This window comes from Canis aureus, chromosome 24, assembly GCF_053574225.1.
Source record: "Canis aureus isolate CA01 chromosome 24, VMU_Caureus_v.1.0, whole genome shotgun sequence".
In the NCBI taxonomy this organism is placed as follows: Eukaryota; Metazoa; Chordata; class Mammalia; order Carnivora; family Canidae; genus Canis; species Canis aureus.
The window spans coordinates 24,852,210-24,872,637 of record NC_135634.1 but is presented as its reverse complement, the minus strand read 5'-3'; the positions used below and the strand labels follow the sequence as shown (position 1 = coordinate 24,872,637).

General features: G+C 37.4%; 1 protein-coding gene across 6 annotated transcripts in view; it reads right to left on the bottom strand.

Moving 5' to 3' along the window:
- Window positions 1–20,428, bottom strand: part of GALNT7 (polypeptide N-acetylgalactosaminyltransferase 7) — a 136,422-nt gene that overhangs the window by 86,896 nt on the left and 29,098 nt on the right. For 2 of the 6 annotated variants that reach the window (XM_077868563.1, XM_077868562.1), the window contains exon 1: window positions 6,372–6,539. The exons of the other annotated variants lie outside the window; for them this stretch is intronic. In XM_077868563.1, the coding sequence (XP_077724689.1) occupies window positions 6,372–6,524 (153 nt within the window). In that variant the 5' untranslated portion in view covers window positions 6,525–6,539. Of the gene's footprint in view, window positions 1–6,371; window positions 6,540–20,428 lie in introns of those variants that run through there. 6 annotated transcript variants of the gene reach the window in all.

The following is a 20,428-nucleotide window of genomic DNA, read 5'->3' as shown; positions in this document are numbered from 1 at the left end:
AACCTCTCCACTCCAAATTGGAACAACTCTGAAGGACCATCCCAGCTCTAGGAGCCCATGGGGTTGGCTAAGGACTGCGTCAAGTTGGTTCACAGCTCAATTTTTTTTTTTTTTAACAGCTTATTGCTTTATAGAAGGGGTGGGGGGAGATGTCGGAAGGCTCAATTTTTCTGGGTGTTTGTGCTTCCAACCTCTCCCTTCAGAGGTGTTGATCCTCAGATCCTCTCTCCAATAGAAACTGCATCCTCCCCTCCATCTCAGAGTTGGCTTCCTAGATTGCCTGACCTGTGGCAGAAGGCAAGACTTGTATTTTCCTTGAAACATTCCATAAGCAGATATATATATATTTAAATCAATTTCCTCACTTACAAAATTGGAATAATATGTTAGTATAGAGTTCCTGCAAAGATTAAATGAGGTAAAGTATAAAACACTGAGTTCCTAGCAACACCAAATATGCAATATAATGTTACGCCATGATTAAATAAGTATTAAAATGTCTTTCAAATCAGGATTACCATTTAAAACCTTCTGAAGAAACGTAAGATGTTGTAAAGAAGGGGACTCTGAAAATACAAGAAGTTATTCATTTTTTGCTTCCCCCATCAACCCTTTTCCCATTTGTTTGTTTGTTTTCCTCTCTGTTGCAATTATTCAACATTGGGATGTTGACAGTAGGGGTTGTGCATGAGTGGGGGCAGGGAGTATATGAGAAAATCTGTCCCTTCCTCTTAATTTTGCTGTGAACCTGAAACTGCTCTAAAAAATAAGGTCTAGGGCAGCCCCGGTGGCACAGCGGTTTAGCGCCGCCTGCAGCCCAGGGTGTGATCCTGGAGACCCGGGATCGAATCCCACATCGGGCTCCCCGCATGGAGCCTGCTTCTCCCTCTGCCTGTGTCTCTGCCTCTCTTTCGCTCTTTCTGAATAAATAAATAAATAAATCTTTTTAAAAAATAAGGTCTAATAAAAAAACCCTCTAATATTATTTAATTTATTAATTAGCCTCTCGTGAAAGGATTGTCTCTATACTAGTATGATTGACAGCTCACTCTATTTGAAAAGTTCAGCTCGGTTCTGGTTGCTTTATCTCATTCATGTTGACTATGACTCGGCTAGAGAATAACTCTGTAAAGGAAGCAACTATTCTTGTCTTTTTTTTTCCTGCTATATTTCCTGCTATAATCCCTTCCTAAGTAGATCTCCAGGAAGGCAGATATTGATGAAAAGAAATAAAATTATAAACAACCAATATGACTAAGCATTTGAAAGCGGGTGGCTCCTTGTAATGAGGGATCATGACTCATTCATCCTTGCACATCAAGCAACTAGCTACTGCTAGAAACAACAGGGGTCAATAAATGCTCGTAGGATAAAATGAATGAATGAATGAATGAATGGGAGCACAGGGCAACTGCCAATACTTAAAAGATATGCTTTTAACTCTCTACTTAAGATATTTTAGTATTTATTTACTCTATAATAATAGTATATTACTTATAATTTACTATTAATATAATCTATAATTTACTATTACTATTATTATAATTTAATAGTAAATATATTAAAAGAATATGCTTTTCACTCTACTTAAGATATTTTAGTATTTACTCTATAATAGTAATTTATAATTTACTATTAATAAATATAAGTATAAATTATTTATAATTTATTATAATTTAATAATAGTAAATATATTAATAATAGTAAATATTTGCTATTATTTATACTGGATACTGTCATTCCTTCTACAATCAACACAATGTGAATAGTAATGCTCAAACTAAAAAGAAACACAAAATCTAAGTGGCTGAGAACCCTTTTTTTTCTTTTTCTTAGAGTATGTGTATATAATTCCCTTCAAACACCAATTAAAACCTACTAATAGGGCAGCCCGGGTGGCTCAGGGGTTTAGCGCCACCTTCAGCCCAGGGCCTGATCCTGGAGAAAGAATGGAGTCCCACATGGGGCTCCCTGCATGGAGCCTGCTTCTCCCTCTGCTGTGTCTCTGCCTCTCTCTTGGTCTCTCATGAATGAATAAATAAAATCATAAATAAATAAATAAATAAATAAATAAATAAATAAATAAATAAATAAATAAATAAAAAATACTACTAATATACACACACCCTTCTCAATGGCTATTGCCGGATGTTGTTTCCACAGCAAAAGACAAAATATTCAGAGAGAATTCTAGGTAAGTGCGATACTATCTCAATCCCTGTAATTAAAAAACAAAATCCTCTCACATTTGTTCAATTATAAAAGAGTTAAAACAAAACTCTTCACCCAACCTCCAAATTCCAACAATTGCTTCAAAAGCCTGGATTTGCATAAGATTTGTTTTTATATAAGAAGCTGTATTTCATTCACATATGAGAGGACTTCCAACCTACAGAAAACGTCTATGCTAAGATTTAAGGATAAATCAGTCTGTTCATCTATATTATCATATAAACTTTAAAGAAACTCTGCCAGAACCAACGAATATAAGGTATTGGAATTTAATCTGTCTTCCTACCCTGTCTCCAGAAGCCAGGAGTAAATGTACTGAAGCAATTCAGTCAAAGAAATTAAGGTTATTATGAAATGTAATCAGAACTCTCTGGAGCCTGATGGCTTTATGGTGGTATTTTATAAACAACTGTCAGCATCCTTAGCATTTTTTTCAAAATAGCACAGAGTATCTAATAGTAGGGACTACCTTCAATAAGCTAGGTTGCAGCTTTATCAGCCCCACCGTCAATGACCCACGGAGGGAAGTCAGGCTGCAAAATATCTATACCTCACCAAACCTGCACATTAGTTCGATGTGTATTAAATTTCCCCCTCACTGTGTATCTTAAAGTGCATTTGGTTAAACAGGTAGAAGGGTTTATTTAAGAAAAAATACAAATAGCAAAACCATCTCCTGTCATTTAGGTAAAGAAAAGGAGAAGTCAAAACCCTGAATCTCTGGGCAATACAGCTGTTAAACCCAATTTAAATAAAAAGGCTATGCAAGGGGATTTGGGTGGTTTTCTTTGTGCATTTTAAAACAACTTTCCACAAAATTAACATGAATTCATTTCAGCCTTGTCAGATACAAATATACGTTGCTTTACTACACTTCACAGACATTGCATTTTTTAAACATAAATTAAAGGTTTATGGCAACCCAGTGATGAACAAGTCAATCAGTGTCATTTTTCTAACAGCATTTACTCTGTGTCTTCATAAAATATTTTAGTAATTCTTACAAGAATTCAGACTTTTTCACTATGTTTGTTATGGAGATCTGTGATCATGTATCTTTGATGTTATTACCGTAATCATTTGGGGTCATCATGAACTGCACCCATATAAGGGCACACGTAATAAATGTGGTCTGTTCTGACTGCCCCACTGACCAGCCATTCCCCCATCTCTCCCTCTCCTCAGGCCTCAGGCACTACAATACTGAAAATACGTAAATAAATTACCCTAATCTTAATAGGCCTCCAAGTGTTCAGGTGAAAGGAAGACACACATTTCTCTTTTTAAATCAAAAACTAAAAATGACTTACTTAAGCTTGGTGAGGAAGGCATGTTGAAAGATAAGACAAGCTGAAAGCTAGGTCTCTTGTGCCAAGCAGAGTTTTGAATGCAAAGGAAAAGTCCCTGAAAAAAATTAAAAGTGCTACCCTGGTGAACACATGAATTAGAAAGTGAAACAGCCTTACTGCTGATAGGGAAACGATTTTAATGGCCTGGACAGAAGATCAAACCAGCCACCATATTCCCTTAAGCCACAGCCTGATCCAGAGCAAGGCTCTAACTCTTCAATTCCATGAAGGCTGGGAGAGGTGAGGAAGCTGCAGAACAGCTGGAAGCTGGCAGAGGTTGGTTCATGAGGTTTAAGAAGGCGTCTCCATAGTGCAAGGTAAAGCAAGGAGTGCTGATGTACAAGGCGCAGCAGTTATCCAGAAGACCTAGCTCAGAGAATTAATAAAGGCGGCTACGCTCAGAAGATTTTCAACGTAGTTGAAGTGGCCTTCTATTGTAAGAAGATGCCACCTAGGACTTTCATAGCTAGAGAAGAGACGTCAATGCCTGGCTTCAAAGCACAGGCTCTCTTGTGAGGGGCCACTCCAGAAATTCTAGGACCCTCAAGAATCACCCTGAATATATTGTCTGTTCTGTAAATGGAACAACAAAGCCTAGGTGACAACACATCTGTTTACAACATGGTTTACTGACTATTTTAAGCCTGCTGTTGAGAACCACCCAGGAAAAGAGAATTCCTTTTGAAATATGACTGCTCGTTAACGATGCTACTGGTGACCCAAGAGCTCTGATGGAGATGGACAAGGAGATCCATGTTTTCATAGCTGCTAACACAATGTCCATTCTGCAACCCACAGATCAAGAAGTCTTATTTAAGAAATCTACTTTGTAAGCCTCTAGCTGCATAGTGATTCCTCTGATGGATCTGGGCAAAGTAAACAAACTTTCTGGAAAAGATTCACCATTCGAGGTACCATTAACATCTGTGACTCATTGTAATAAGTCAAAATATCAACATTTATAGGAGTTTGTAAGAATTTGATTCCAGCTCTCACAAATGACTTTGAGGGGTTCAAGACTGCAGTGGAAGAAGTAACTGCAGATGTGGTAGAAAAAGCAAGAGAACGAGAATTGGAAACAGAGCCTGAAGATAGGACTGTGCTGGCCCAAGCTCATGATAAAACTCGAACGGATGAGGAGTTGCTTCTTCTGGATGAGCAAAGAAAGTAGTTTGAGATACAGACCTACTCCTGGTGCAGGTACTGTGAAGACTGTTGAAATGACAATAAAAGAACTTAGAATAATTTTACATAAACTTAGTTGATAAGGCAGTCGCAGGGTTTGAGATGGTGGACTCCAATCTTGAAGGAAGTTTCTGTGAGTAAAATGCTATCAACCACCATCATATGCCACAGAGAAACCGGTCATGAAAGGAAGTGTCAACTGATACGGTAAACTTCATTGCTGTCTTATTTTAACAAACTGCCATAGGGATCCCACAGCCATCAACACTGAGGCAAGACCCTCCACCAGCAAAAAGATTACAACTTGGTGAAAGCTCAGAATAGGTTAGCAAATTTTAGCAATAAAGAAATTTTAAATTAATGTACATTTTTTTTTGGCGTGATCCTATTGAACACGCAACAGACTACAGCATAGTGTTAATATAACATTTATACGCACTGGGCAATCGGGCAGCCCCGGTGGCTCGGCGGTTTAGCGCCACCTTCGGCCCAGGGCGTGATCCTGGAGACCCGGGATCGAGTCCCACATTGGGCTCCCGGTGCATGGAGCCTGCTCTCCCTCTGCCTATGTCTCTCATGAATAAATAAATAAAAATCTTTAAAAGAAAATTTATATGCACTGGGAAAGAATTAACACTGAATCATCTTAGAAACAGCATCCAGACATCATTCTCTGTAATCATTAAAGCCAGTTTCAAAGATCTGAAAGTCTGTAAAACTGCAGTTGTTATTGTCTATCTCAAACCTAATTACTAAAACAGTTTCAAAATAACTGACAAGAAAAATTGTAGTTTTTAGATGCTTCTGTAATTCTAACATTTCACTAAGTACAAATGAGCTTCTTAGTTAATATTAAAAGGTAAAGGTTTATTCTGTCACATAACTGAAGAATTCTTGAGACTGGCACCCTGTCAAAATAGTTAAACCTAGGGGCACCTGGCTGGCGCAGTCGGTTAAGCATCTGCCTGCGGTTCGGGTCATGATCCCAGTGGGGTGGAGCTCGTGTTGGGCTCCCTGCTTAGCAGGAGTCTGCTCCTCTCTGCCCGCCCCGACTCTGCTCGTCTGCGTGTGTGCGGGCGCGCTTGTTCTCTCTCAATATAGTTAACTCTAAAGCAGTATTAAATTTTCTATAATTGACCTTACTTCCTGAATTTCTTCATATCGATTTCAGTTGTAATTTTACCCTTCTCACAAATGAAAGCACAGGCATGCTTTAATTTCATGCCTTTGTAAGAATGTCCAGAGAAACAGATTCACACAGACTTTTCTGTTCTGCTTGTTTCTTTTAAATAGAAGATTACTGTGCTCACAGCTAGAAAAAGATACTAATGTCACTGCCACTGGAACAGTGATCCCAGAATGCTCCTTGAAAGGATCCCTTGAGCCCGACATCTCCAAATCCTGGACTTCTCAGGTACTCGGTCAGCAACGGGCCTTCCACAGGCTAGCAGCTCTGATCCTTATTTAATTCAGTTCCCCTAGGCTTCAAGTGTATTAAAAACAGAAAAACAGACTTAGTGGGTTAATTCAGAAACTCCTGGATAACTGGATTGGCTCCTTCAACCAACCACCTTTGTGTACCCACCATGATCCTGGTGGACTCACCTCTGGGAGGTAACAGAGAGGAAAGTCATAGTATCTGCCTTCCAACAAGCTTCGATTCTGGTGAGGGAGAAAGAAAGCAGGCAATTCTGATAGGGTTACAGAAAGGAATGGGTCCACATGTCCAAACCACAACTTGGCTACACGAACTGGCATTTGGCCATCACCAAGGCAGCCGAAGTATGAACATGGGCTGGATGCCAGGATGCGTGGGTACTGCCTCTGGTATTAGTGTTGAATAACACTTTGGAAAATGCTGTCCAACTACTGGGGCTCAAGGGAATATAATGGGAAAAGAAATTCATAAAACTGCAAATTTGGGAGCAAGTGAAAAGCAAAGGTGACAGGCTACTACTTACTGCTGGAATGCACCAAGGCATTCTACAAACTCTCTGCTGCCAAGGGCTGGTAATCTGATTCTACCAGGCTTGAGAATCTGGGTTTAGCTTCCTGATTGGAACAGGTCCACCGAGTGTGCACATAAGTGTACATGTACCAAATGCTTCACTTTTCCTTAAGGCTCATCTGGCCTGTGTCTCTTTTCTGTTTGAAGATTTCTTACAAACTCTGGTGTTTTCTTAGGTGCCTTTGGTCTCCTAGGGACTCAATTTAATCACAAAGAGATCTTGCTCTTTCTCTTGGAACACACTCTGTGTCCCAGCGGAGCAAGCTAGTTAGAGATAAGAAGCCTGAAGCCACTATGACCTTACAGAGTGATCTGGGTCAAATCACAAGTTAATGACTTCTCTAAAGAAAGCGTCTTTGGTATCAAAATCCAAAGGCTGAAATACTTATCGCAACGTGGACTCATAAGAGCTTTTAAAGAGCTTTGTACTCTTTCAAAATGAACTTTAAAGGAAACACAACTTTCTATTAAAACATCAAGATTAAGGATATAATCTAATGATCACATCCTAGTTAGGTCTTCCAAAAAATAAGTAATATTGGGTTGTATATTATTTTCAGAGGTGTCCTGATCTTCTTTGCAAACCAGAGACTGAGATTTACTGAATTTAACTGGAGCAATATTAAAGTCCATATATTAACTTTATAAAGTAAAATATACATTAGTAAAGTGCAGTAGTCAACATTTCAGAAAATGTACAGAAGAACCCATTTAAATATCTAAAAGCTCTCGGTTCAAAAATCAAAGTTACTAGAAAAACTAAGAAGAATCCTTCAGAGTAATAGGAAAGCATGTTTGTGTAATTCACTTAAGGAAAAGAGACTTAAAACCAAAGTTCGTAAAAACAGCTACATTTGATGTGCTGTATGCATGGCAATGCTTTAGTATTTACCAAAACAGCTGTATTTTTGTCATTTATCTTTAATTTCATAAGACTGAATTTTATTACAATTTTTTGGTTGGCAGACCTTCAAAAATTACTAAGAAGTAATCACCATATAGTTATCAAATTATAGTTTTCAGGATATGTGCAAACAGGCTCCTTTATTTGATTGTGAAGTACAGTGCATAATAAAAATATCAATCCAGGACTCTTCTAAGACAATGTATGATTATTCATATTTGTTCATCACAATTCAAATGTGTTAGAGATGGCTGCTCATTGCCTGATCAGTTTTTACAAACATTGCCAGAAAAATAATTCCTTTTTTCATACTGGCTTTCAATCTAGTTCTCCTTTACATGCTCAAATGGCAAATGCTTAGCTTCTAAGAAATTCCCAGGGTTTATGGGGAACCATTCCTCACTGAAGCAGCCTGAAGAGCACAGAATTGAGGATCAGGTTTACCAGCTTTAATTCTGCAGTAAAAACTCTGTCCAGTATTAAAAAGAAGAATACCATTGGATAAGAAGAGACTGCAAACAAATATTTTTTTCTTATTTAGCTTAAGGATCTTGAATACTAAGAATCCATCAGAGCACTCAAATAAGGAGTCTTCCATTTATCATTTGGTCGACTGGAAATTATTAATATGCACATTTTCTCAGATATTTAATACATTAAAAGCCAATTAGAAAACCCTTATGTCCCAGTACATTATATATACAATTATACATACATGCCCAATGTACAATTTTTTCCTGAAGTGATCAAGTATGTTAAAAAAAGAAAATCTGGGTTGCAGTTTCAAGTTTTAGTATTTTCCATAAAAACACTTCAAAATTTTGGTTACTGTACTCAATTTTAAGAAACCTATTTTTGAAGAAATAATCATTCTCTATTTAATGCCCAATGATAAACAGAAGGAATTTTTTTTCAGAAGGAATTTTCAAACACCGAATTCACGCTATTATGTTCATGGTCTTGTGTTTATAAGTCTAATAGATCTCAAAATATTTTTAATAATTGTTATAGCAAATCACATCTTAATAAGCTATTACAGCTACTAAAGAGGTCATCATAGCCAATAAAAAAGGAAAAGTCAGTGGAGTCAGAAGATAGTGGCAGACCAGTGTGACCTGGAGTTAATCCCTTAATCTCTTTAGATCTCAGTCAGAACTTTTTGTTTGTAAAGAGAGAGAGGGAGGCAAAACTAGATATTAAAAATAAAATAAATATCAGTGGTTGCCAGGGGTTGGATGGGGATAAATAGGTAGAGCTCAGAATTTTTAGGGCAGTGAAAATACTCCATACGATACTATAATGATGGATGCATGTCACTATATAGTTGATCCTTGAACAATAAGGGTTTATACTGTGGATCCAAGTATACAAGAACTTAAAAAAAAATACAGTACAGTGGGGCAACTATTTTCTCTTCCTTATGATTTTAACATTTTCTTCTCCCTAGCTTATTTTAAGAATACAGTATATAATACATATAACATAGAAAATATGTGTTGATAGAGTACTTGTTATCAGTAAGGCTTCCTTCCAGTCAACAGTAGACTATTAGTAGGTAAGTATTTAGGGAGTCAAAGTTACAGATTTTTCAACGGCACAGGGATTGGGACCCCTTAACACTGTTATTCAAGAATCAGCCATACATTGGATTTGTACAATGTACAAATCCAAAGAATATATAATATCAAGAGTTGAACCCTAATGTAGGCTATGTACTTGTGGGGGATGTTGGTCACAGGAGAGGCTATGTAAGTGTAGGGGCAGAGGGTACAGGAAAAATGTATCTTCTCAATTTGGCTGTGAACCTAACACTATTCTTAAAGTCTTTTAAAAAAAATATATATATATATATATAATATACATATTATCTCGATTATATATACTCTATCTATAACCTAGATAATGTAAACTCAAGACACTCAACTGAGTCCTATCACCTTCCTGATCACTGTTGAAAAATCTGTTTAAATAGACTTTAAATGATCTGAAACTTTAAAAAGCTTTTTAAGCATCCAGTAGTTATTTGTAGGGCACTATGGATACCATTCCTTTATTTAATAGACCTTGTTAATTGCTTGTATTTTCTGACTTAAAATTATTTTTAAGAAAAAAGAATTATCAATTAAACATCTTGAAAATATTTCTTAAATCTGCCTGCCTATAATTTATCTAACTTTAAAATTCAGTCACTTTGTGTAAAATTAGTGTTAAAAGCAAACATTTTTCTCCATGTCTTCAACTAATCTAAAATAATCCTGGCATTACCTTTGGACGACCTCTCTGAGATTTATTATTTTGCAGTATAATACTTGTGCTGCCCTTGTCAGCTCTATGTAAAAGAAAGCAAGCCATTGTGACTCACCCTATAAAAAAATTCCCATAAAATTACAGAGCAGCCAACCATACTACCTGCTGATATGCGGCAGTCTTGTCATTAAAGATATGAAATTTTAACCTGAAAACTCAGAAGTTGAATGTGTTTTTCACACTTTGAAAATTGATAGGCTGAAGAACTCATATCAGATCATGATATCCAGAGATTCGTTAAAATAATTGCAATAAACCCAACTGCTATTTTGAAATAATTTTTAAAAGTAATTTTAAAATAGGAGCCCATAATGCTAAATAACACTAATATCTAAAAGACATGGAGAATGGAAGTACATATAAAATCCAGTCAGGCCCATCACAATGCAATTTCATTCAACAAAAGCATTCAGGTAATGTGTGTGTAGTCACACCTGCACTTGTTACCACTATGGTATTCTACACTTAATTTCCTCAAAAACTAAAGATTAATCTGAAAATCTGTTTTGTTGCCTGTGTCTTTTATTATTGAAAATCCATATAGGCACACCTGAGTGGCTTAGTTGGTTAAGTTTTCAGCTCCTGATTCCAGCTCAGGTCATGATCTCAGGGTTGTGAGATGGAGCCCCATGTCGGACTCTGCACCGGGTGTGGAGTCGGTTTGGGAATCCTCCCTCTGCCCCTCCCTCACCTTAAAAAATCCACATAGAATATGCATAGACTTTCTTATCCAGTATGGTAGAAATGACGAGCAGTGTGGTATGACAAAAAGAATGCCAGATTTGTCATTGAAAGACTCAGGTCTCTATCATTACTCTTTGGAAAAGCTCATCATGCTGGGTACGCTTAGTCATAGGTAAAATGAATAAATGGAACTAGCTAGTTTTTAAAGGTACTTGTTATAATCACCTAAGTACCTTTTGCGTGCCCAGACTCACACAGATTTTTGCCTCAGTAGATCTTGTGAGGGTACAAACAGAAATGCATATTTTGAAAAAATTTTGAGGTGGTTCTAGACAAGCATCATCAGGCTAAGAACCCCTCAAAATGGTTAACTTGAATACAAAAACAAAGTAAGATAATCCAAAACCTAAAAATGATCTCACATGTGGCTACTGAACACTTAAAATATGTGCCAGTCTAACTTAAGATGTGCTATCTAACCATATTTCAAAAGAAAAAAGAATTTAAAAGATCTCAATCTCTTTATATTGACTATAAGCTGATAGGATATTAAATATAGTAAATTAAATAAAGTATTTTAAAATTAATTTTACCAGGACGGCTGTGTGGTTCAGTGGTTGGGTGCCTGCCTTCAGATCAGGGTGTGATCCTGGAGTCCCGGGATTGAGTCCCACACACTGGGCTCCCTGCATGGAGCCTGCTTCTCCCTCTGCCTATGTCTCTCTCTGTGTGTCTCTCATGAATAAATAAATCTTTAAAAATAAAATTTAAAAAAATAAAAATAAAAAATTAATTTTACCTGGGTTTTCAAAACTTCTCAATGTGGCTACCAGAAATTTTAGATTATACACATGACTTGCATTTATTTTCCTGTTGGACAGCACCAGAATAGAGTTTCAATAAAGTATCTTCTACAGAAAACATTTCAAGATTTTAATTTCTGTTGAATTATCAAAAAAAGAGGAATGAGATTAATATAGCAAATATAAAAGGAAAAGGAATAAAGGTGATTTTCTACTCTCCTTGGCTCCTGGAAAGGTTTGTGCACAGGTTACCATTTTTCATTTTGCTCTAGATGGGCTCACGAAAGAGTCAGTGTAGAGGACTTTCCAACTGTTGAAATTCTATCTACCTCAAACACATGCTCCATGCCCATAGGGACTCCAAAGCATAGGTTTCCTGGCATTTTTCCTACCAGGAAACAAGTGCTCATTCTTCTGGCTGGAATGAGTCATGTTTATGCTGCAATGTTTCTGTGTAAGTATAATTAAATATTTCTTGAATTGTTAGGTGCCCAGCTCCGCCTGAGCACAGAGGCATGCAAAGTCAGGAACTTTCTGCGCTGGTACCCAATGGACGAAGGCTAAGGATGGGTTGGCAGATGGGGCGAGAAAGGAACCTGAGGAAGTGGCCTCAAGGCATGTACACATTGCTGAGGAAAGCAGTGATGTAGGCTAAGACTGCTACAGATAGGGAGAGCAGATTAGGTGCCGGGGAACTACTGGCAGGTGCCAGGGAGTGGAAGCACACCTGCAGAATTGATAGTGAAATCTGGCTAAGTGATTCTTTTCCTTTGGGCTCCAAGTAACTACACAAAAATGTCAACGAGACATTACATACGTTCACAGAATCAGAAGAGTTAGGGTTATTGGCAACATACTGCATTTTCCAATTCTAGTCTTGGGAGCAAGAGAGAACAGCTCTGGACAAGGAATTATTGTAACACAGAAGTTCTTCTCCAGCCCAGCTGGAAAAAAATATTGAAGAGCTAAGAAATGGGTTAACCAATGCAACTTTATTCAAAATGTAGAATGATAAAGCAAACTTTTCTTCCTGGAGAAGGGAAGATAAAACATATCAGCTAAGAATATTTTTAAAAAGAACAACCATGGTAGAGGGATGTGGGGGGAGACTTACCCTCCAGATATTAAAATGAATTTTGAAATCACAACAATTAAAACTTGGCACCAGTATAGATAAGAGACAGATTATTGAATCAAAGTGCACAAACAGACACAAATATATATTAAAAACCAAGTATTCAGAGGCGCCTGAGTGGCTCAGTTGGTTAACCATCTGACTCTTGATTTCAGCTCAGGTCATGATCTTAGGGTCATGAGCCCAGTCATGCACTGGGCTCAACACAGAGTGTGGACCCTGCTTAAGTTTCTCTCTCTCCCTCTTCCTCTGCCCCCCCCTCTGCTCACATTCTCTCACTCTCTAAAATACAAAACAAATACAAAAAAAGAACCCAAGTAAGTATTTAATAAAAGGTGGTACTTCAAAACTTTATATTATTTAATAAATGATATTGGAGCAACTGGCTAACCATTTGAACAAAAGATAGATCTCTAAACCATCCCACTCACCAAAACAAATTCTAGAAATTAATAAAGATTTAAACGTAAGAAACAATTCATAGAAGTACTGAAAGAAAACACTCAAATTGAAAAAGGACTTTCTACACATGGCACCAAAGATAGAAACCAAAAGAACTCATTTGTAGGTTTGATTATGGAAAAAACAGTGTTTAATTCTCTATATCCAAAGCCACTGTAAGATTTAGGGGGAGATGGCAGGCTCAGCATGGTCTCATCTTTCTGAGAACTCAATTTAACATAGAAGCACAAGGAAGGAAACTTGTAACAGGCAAGAGAAAGGCATAAGCAGAAAGGAGTCTTTCTAGAAGACAAGAAGCAAATGGCAGAGGGCTGGGAGATGAACCAGGCTAAAGAGAGGTAATGGAGATGGATGCCAGTCCTGTCAAGACTACAGAGGAGACGGAAACTTCTGGAAAAGCTCTGGTCTCTAAATTCCCAGGTGTAGATGGGCAAAGGAGAGAGAAGGTGGGCCCAAAGGGTAAAGATGCTGATATTCTCATTTTATAAAGCAGGGAGGATCAAGAGAGGCTGATAATGAAATACAAATATAGATGATGATGTGTGTTATTTTGAGCCAATAAAGGTTAAATAAAACAAGAACATCTAAAAATCTCTACTTTTGGTAGAATGAAAGGTAAACATAAAAAACTAGGCCAAATTTGCATCTTTTATATCAAGGAGCAAAAAGAAACTTTCCATTGTTAAATCAAAATTAGGAAGACTTGCCTATTTTCTAATGCTGTTTGAGAAACAGTACAGACAGTAGCTTTTCACTTTTAGCTACTTAAATCTTTAACCATGATTAGTATTTTAAATTTAAAATACAAAAAAAAGAAAGAAAGAAAAGAAAGAAAAGAAAGAAAAGAAAGAAAAGAAAGAAAAAGAAAAGAAAGAAAAGAAAGAAAGAAAAACAAAAAGCTGGGGAAACATTTATAATTATATGGCAACCAAAGTGTTAATAGCCTTAAAATTCCAGCCAATCCCTCCCATCCAAAAAAAAAAAAACAAAAAACAAAAAACAAAAAACAAAAAACAAAAACTCTTGCAAGTTTTTAGGAAAAACACATCAATGGAAAAGAATGGAGAAAAACATAAGCAGGCAATTTACAAAGGAAGATATTCAAATGGTTAATAACAAAAATAATGCTCAACTTCATTAGTATTTTTTAAATACTAGCTAAAAACAAGATTTCTTTACCTGTAAAATTGACAAAATACGAAATGATAATTTCATATCAGGGTCAATGAGGTTTTCAGTTATTAGTAAGAGAGTAAACTTTGTAAAAGGCATACCCTTTGACTCAACTATTAAAATTCTAGAAATCTGGTGCACCTGGCTGGCTCAGTCAGTAGAGCGTATAACTCTTGATCTAGGAGTTGCGAGTTTGAGCCCGATGTTGGGCATGAAGTCTACTCTTTAAGATTTCATTTATTTTAGAGAGAGTGTGCACTCAAGTGTGCACACAGGGGTAAGGGAGGAGTAGAGGGGAGGAACAAGGAGACCTATGCAGGGCTTGATCCCATGACTCCAAGACCAAAATCTAAACTGAAATCAAAAGCTAGACAACCAACTGAGCCATCCCAGAGCCCTGAGCTTGTTTTTCTCTATTTTCTCAGAGAAAAATAGAGAAAAAGAGAAAGAAAGACAATTCTAGAAATCTATCCTGAGGAAATCATAAGGCTATGGATGACTAACAACCTAAGTTACTCCTCTCATGTACATATATTACTTTAAAGATAAACCAGGAAGAAAAGGTGAAAATACCGTATTTAAGAATGTGCACACAAAATTAGCTATATTTCTTATCACAGAACTGTTTATGATAGCAGAGAGGTGGGATGCAACCTAAATAGAGGTTTGACTTAGTAACTTCTAAATAATTCAGAAAATATGATACAGAAGATAGTTTTTAGAGAAAAAGTCAGACTGCTAAACTACAGAAGTAAAATAAGCCTTACACACCTTTTTCAAAAGTGTTTATAGATTTTACATGAAAAAATACATAAGCAGATGTGGGGAAATGTTAGAGTAATAAATACCAAAATTTAGCAAGTTATCCTCAGGTGGTAAATCATTCTTTATTCTTTCCATTTTCTACAAAAATTTATTATTTTTTGAACTGCAAAAAAAAAAAAAAAAAAAAAAAAAAAAAAAAAAAAAAAACCTTTATGATGGGGCAACTCTCATGGCAGGATCAACTTTCATTTTGGGGTAGCAGGCACATGATTAGCCCCGGGTGACAAAGGCAGCAGGCCCCTTTGGAGAAACTCTAGAGTCCCGACAGTCCCAGGTACTAAAAATAGTTCTAATTGACACAGCTGTAAGAAGGAAGGAAAAGACAAGTTACCACGACTTTTGGACTCATGTCCACATACAAGGCAACACCGGAAGACAGCAGACACAGTCCACTTACTGGACCGTGACCCCCAGCAGACAGGGACGGGAGATGTAGGCAGATGCAGATGTAGGCAGAGAAGCGGATGATGGCCACAGTGATGGACATCAAAGTGCCCAGACAGCTACAAAGGCAGTTTCCAAAGACAGTGGCAGCAGAGGATGTGTCACATCTTGGCTGCAAGCTGAGTTTTCTAAATCCAGAACTACTTAGCAGGAGGAAGACCTTGGACTGGACAGTAGGACAATCTTTCCTCACCCCACCTGCCCCTCCAGTGACAGGCTTCCTGGGGCCAGTGCACACTGCGCAGATGTAAGAAGGGTAACTCTCCCTCATCCTGCCATATTCCCTTCTATTTCCCATTTCTTAGAACATAAGAGAGGCAGGAAACTCTTGGAGAACCTGACAAGGAGTTTGGAAAGTCTCGGTCCACACAGAAGAGGCAAGCGGGCTCTGAACCAGAAAGATCAGGTCTCAAACTTGGCTCTACTGCTTGACAGTTTTGTAACTGGCAAGAGAGGTCATCTTTGTCTGTAAATTTAGGATCATGATAGTACCTATCTCAAGGAGATGTTGTGAAATAAAAACAAGCTCCTACCTAATCCGTATCCAACACAATGACAGCCTTTATTAGGAAATACCAGGCAGTATCCAATCAAGGGCCATGTCAGATGGTGCAACAAATGCTGTAAGTGGCCAGGAAAAGATAAGGTTGCGAGCGGGAATGAGCAGGCCAGGCTTCCTGGAAGAAGAGGATTTGAACTAGACTTTGACATCTAGGTAAAGATTGAAGAGGCAGGAAGCAAAGTAAAGAGGGGGTAGTCCAAGACAAGACAACTGCGTGATCAAAGGCAGGAAGACAGATCCAACCCCTCATTAACTGATTTTTTGGGCTTTAACCACCGTAGATCTGCACTAGGCTTGGGAACTCACGGGCTTAGAAAGAAGTAGGTGGCAGTGGTTTCTGCCTTCTATAATGTCTGGTGCAGCTAGACCCACAGTGATCTGTGCTCCTCCTTCAGAGAATTCTCATTCACCCCAGCTGTCTGAGCAGCCAGAGATGAATCAGGAGAATCACTTTTTAAATAACGTTTGCTTCTCAAGTTTTCGGAAATACAGGAATGTTTCCCCTTGGCAAAATGAACAGTTGATATCATACAATATTAAGCTTGCTATGAAAGAGCAATATCACTGTCAGAAGAAAAAAAAAAATCAATGCATATTATGAACTTGAAAATCAGACTTCCTAATAAACAATTCAAAGATAGGATCTGCTATGTTTTCTTTTAGAAAGATTTTCCTCTCTTCCTCGCTTTAGAAGTGTAAGATCAGATACCCTTTTACAATAGGGCTGCCACTTTTCTCAAAACTTCAAAACCCACTAGGAGACACAGAAGTCTGAAAGTTCTCTGCCTTCCTATTAAGGAAAGGCTGCAAAATGGCTTCCTAATGAGCTGATAAAAAGATGTTTGTAGGGTTCTGGACAACCTGGCTAAAGCATTACTAGGCACTCCAAGCCAATTAACATGGAAGATTGTAGGACACAATCAGCAATTACTGGAAAAAGGGTGCTCTTTCTAAGATGTCCTCCTTGATATCACTTGTTGGTCACATGGCCTGAATGGGAGTTGGCATTTTCATTAAGTTAAAACAATGTTGAATTGAATCCTATAGACTGAAGATGACGTACTAGTTCGGCTCAATATAGAAATAGAATATAACCCAGTTCTCTTTGCTCAAAATAGATTGTATTTTAGTCATACAAATAGCTGTGAATTCATTCAAAGCACTTAAGTTTTCTTCTTTATCTGGATTCCATAGGCAGCAAAGTGCATTAGGAACAGCAAGTACTTTGCAATTAATCATATGTGAATTTGTATTAATACCTGGCTCTTCCATTTCCTATCTGGGTAACTTTGGCCAAATTTGTAGTTAATTGACTTAATTCTACCACATACTGAAAAGGATAGGAGATGGTCTATCTAAAAACATATCCCAAAAATAATTTTAAAAATATTAGGCAAAAAGGAGAAATGAAGGCAAGAAAATGAGGGGGGAAAAGATAAATACAAAATTCATTCTAGGGGTACTTGGCTGGCTCAGTCAGTGGAGTATGTGACTCTTGATCTTGGGGTTATGAGTTTGAGCCCCATCTGAGGTGTAGAGATCACTTAAAATTTTCATTCTAAAAAGTATTATACAGGGATCCCTGGGTGGTACAGCGGTTTGGTGCCTGCCTTTGGCCCAGGGCGCGATCCTGGAGACCTGGGATCAAATCCCAGGTCGGGCTCCCGGTGCATGGAGCCTGCTTCTCCCTCTGCCTGTGTCTCTGCCTCTCTCTCTCTCTGTGTGACTATCATAAATAAATAAAAATTTAAAAAAAAATAAAAATAAAAAATAAATAAATAAAAAGTATTATACAATTTCTAAAAATAAGTAAAAACTTTGGCTCTGAACTTTAAAAACCTTAAAACAAAGTCAAAATAATAATTTACAAAGCCATTAGGCAACTACTCAATCTGAACAATTTTGGGATGGATCACAGATCTTAAAGTTTTATTGCAGGAATTACATCCTCTATGAAAACATCTAGCATATAGTATCTGTCTCATAAGTGTACTTTCCTTCAAAATTTCCTGTGATACATCTATTTTAATCTGAGGTTCAAAAATGGTATTTGAGAAATGCTCCTCCAATCTTTTTCTCATTCTGAACATTACTTTTGTCTCACTGAAATAAAAAGCAGCACTCACACTCTACCTTACAGAATTTCAGAATTATAGAATCTTGTACTAAAAAATGGAAATACCTGTATCCTACAAAATATATTTCCTGTAACATCCTTTAGGAGTACACATTTACCTCCCCACCTTAGCATACTCTAAAGACACGATAGCCCTAAATAAAAAAATACAAAAAACTATTAGCAAGCTATGGAGAATATACACTATTCAAATAACTAGAATAACATGGTCTTGCACATGGAATCCTAAAATAATTTGTAGGAGGTTGTCAGCTCTTTGATATTAGTGTGTTAATTAGGATTCCCTAGAATAAAATGGTATGTCAAGAGAGATACTCATTTTTTTCTTTTCTTTTTGAAAGAATAGAAACCTACAGATTTTAGAAAGCAGTATCCAAGAACAAAGTGGTCTTAGAACATGGCAGCATGTTTTAAAAATAGTTTTAAAATAGATTAATCTCAGTGGCTTTCTTTCTACCTTGAATAATCAAGGGAAAGCCTGGCTCTCTGTAATGGAAAGACCTGACATTTTCGTTCTCTTGGCATAAAATTGTCATGTTGCAAAAGGTGAGTGACTTTCAATAGAATGCAATTAGATTAATTCCAAAGGGCTGCTACAGAAGTTAGATATATAATTGGTTAGCTAAATGGCTTCTTCCCTGTACAAAATAGCTTAATAATTTCTTTAGCTTTATAAAAATATTTCATTTTATTTAAATAGTTAGGGAAGGAATTCTTCAGGCCATGAATGTTTGCAGCAACTGGGACTTTCTTGTTCTATACACGGATTGCCAATTTTCTAAGAATTAGAAATCAATAAAATGCTAAGACAATTCAAAGTAAATTTCAACTTTTGTTGATTCAGAAGGAACACGGTGAATCTTATAGTGCCTGAAGGTCACTTGTGAGAATGCATCATTATTACAGAACTAGGATTCTCATCTAACCTAATCCTTCCAACAGATTCTCATTTGTTCCTTCCTACCCTAAATACACCTTGTTACCAACTGGCCCCTTACCCAAAATAAAAGACAATCAGACTTAAGGTTTATAAATCTTTAAGAACTTTTTGTTGTTAAAAAAGTTAACTTGAGTAGAAAGTAGATGAGAGGCACCTGGGTGGCTCAGTCAGTTAAACAACTGAATCTTGGTTTCAGCTCGGGTCATGATCTCACAGGTGGTGGGATCCAGCCCAGGTCTGAAGCCAAACTCAGCAGGGAGTTGGCTTGAAGATTCTCTCCCTCGTCCCCTCCCCCCACTCACATATGCTTGCTTGCTCTTGTTCTTAAACAAACAAACAAATCTATCTTTAAAAAAAAAAAAAAAAAAAGTAGAAGTAGAATCTCCTTTGCAGGGTAAGGATAGTTCATACCTAGTGGGTGATCACATACAGGACTCTCACAGGCAAACCTGGGTCCTCTTAGGAGGAGATGAAAGCTATCCAGGCATCTGAACTGTGCCATGGCATGAGGTAAGTCTTATATGGTGATGCCATCATTACCTTCTGATGATAGTGACAATGACATGACAATGCTTGTACTAGGAATATCACATCATCATCATCTATTTTAGCAAGCAGAGCCTATATTACAGACCCTATTTTAACAACTCCGAATATACTAATAGTCCACTGAAAATAGACACCATAGGGTCCCCTAAAATTCAGTCAGAGGCTCAGTAACTTGGCTGAGGTTTTAAAGCTAGTGTGAGGCCAAGCTAGGATTGGAATTTAGGCAGTTGGGCTCGCGGAGCCTCAACCACCACAGCATGCTGCCTCCATCATACCGCTTAGCACTTGTCCCCTGAATGTTGGATCTTTCTCCTCTGAACTACTCTATTCTTTAAAACATAACTGTGTTCTGTCTGTAGCACAGAGTATCTAGAACACAATGCTCAATAGAGATTAACTATATATCATACGTATAAAATTGGAATTACGAAATCCTTCTCACATTTCTTTGCCTTTATTCTCCTCAAAGTGTGCTCCAGAAAACATGAACTCCTTTTTTGATTTTCTCTCTGCCTAGAGGGTTTTCTACCCTCAGAGACTTTTTGCAAATCTAGTTCAGTTGCATCATTCCATTTACCAGTCAGATTTCAGCTCAAATATCACCTTTCAAGAGGCCTTTTATGACCATCGATCAAAAACAGTTCTCACCTCTCATCCACAGCACTCACATGGCTCTAAGATGTCCAAAGTCTTTATCATTATTTCAATCTCTTTACTGTCTCCACCTGC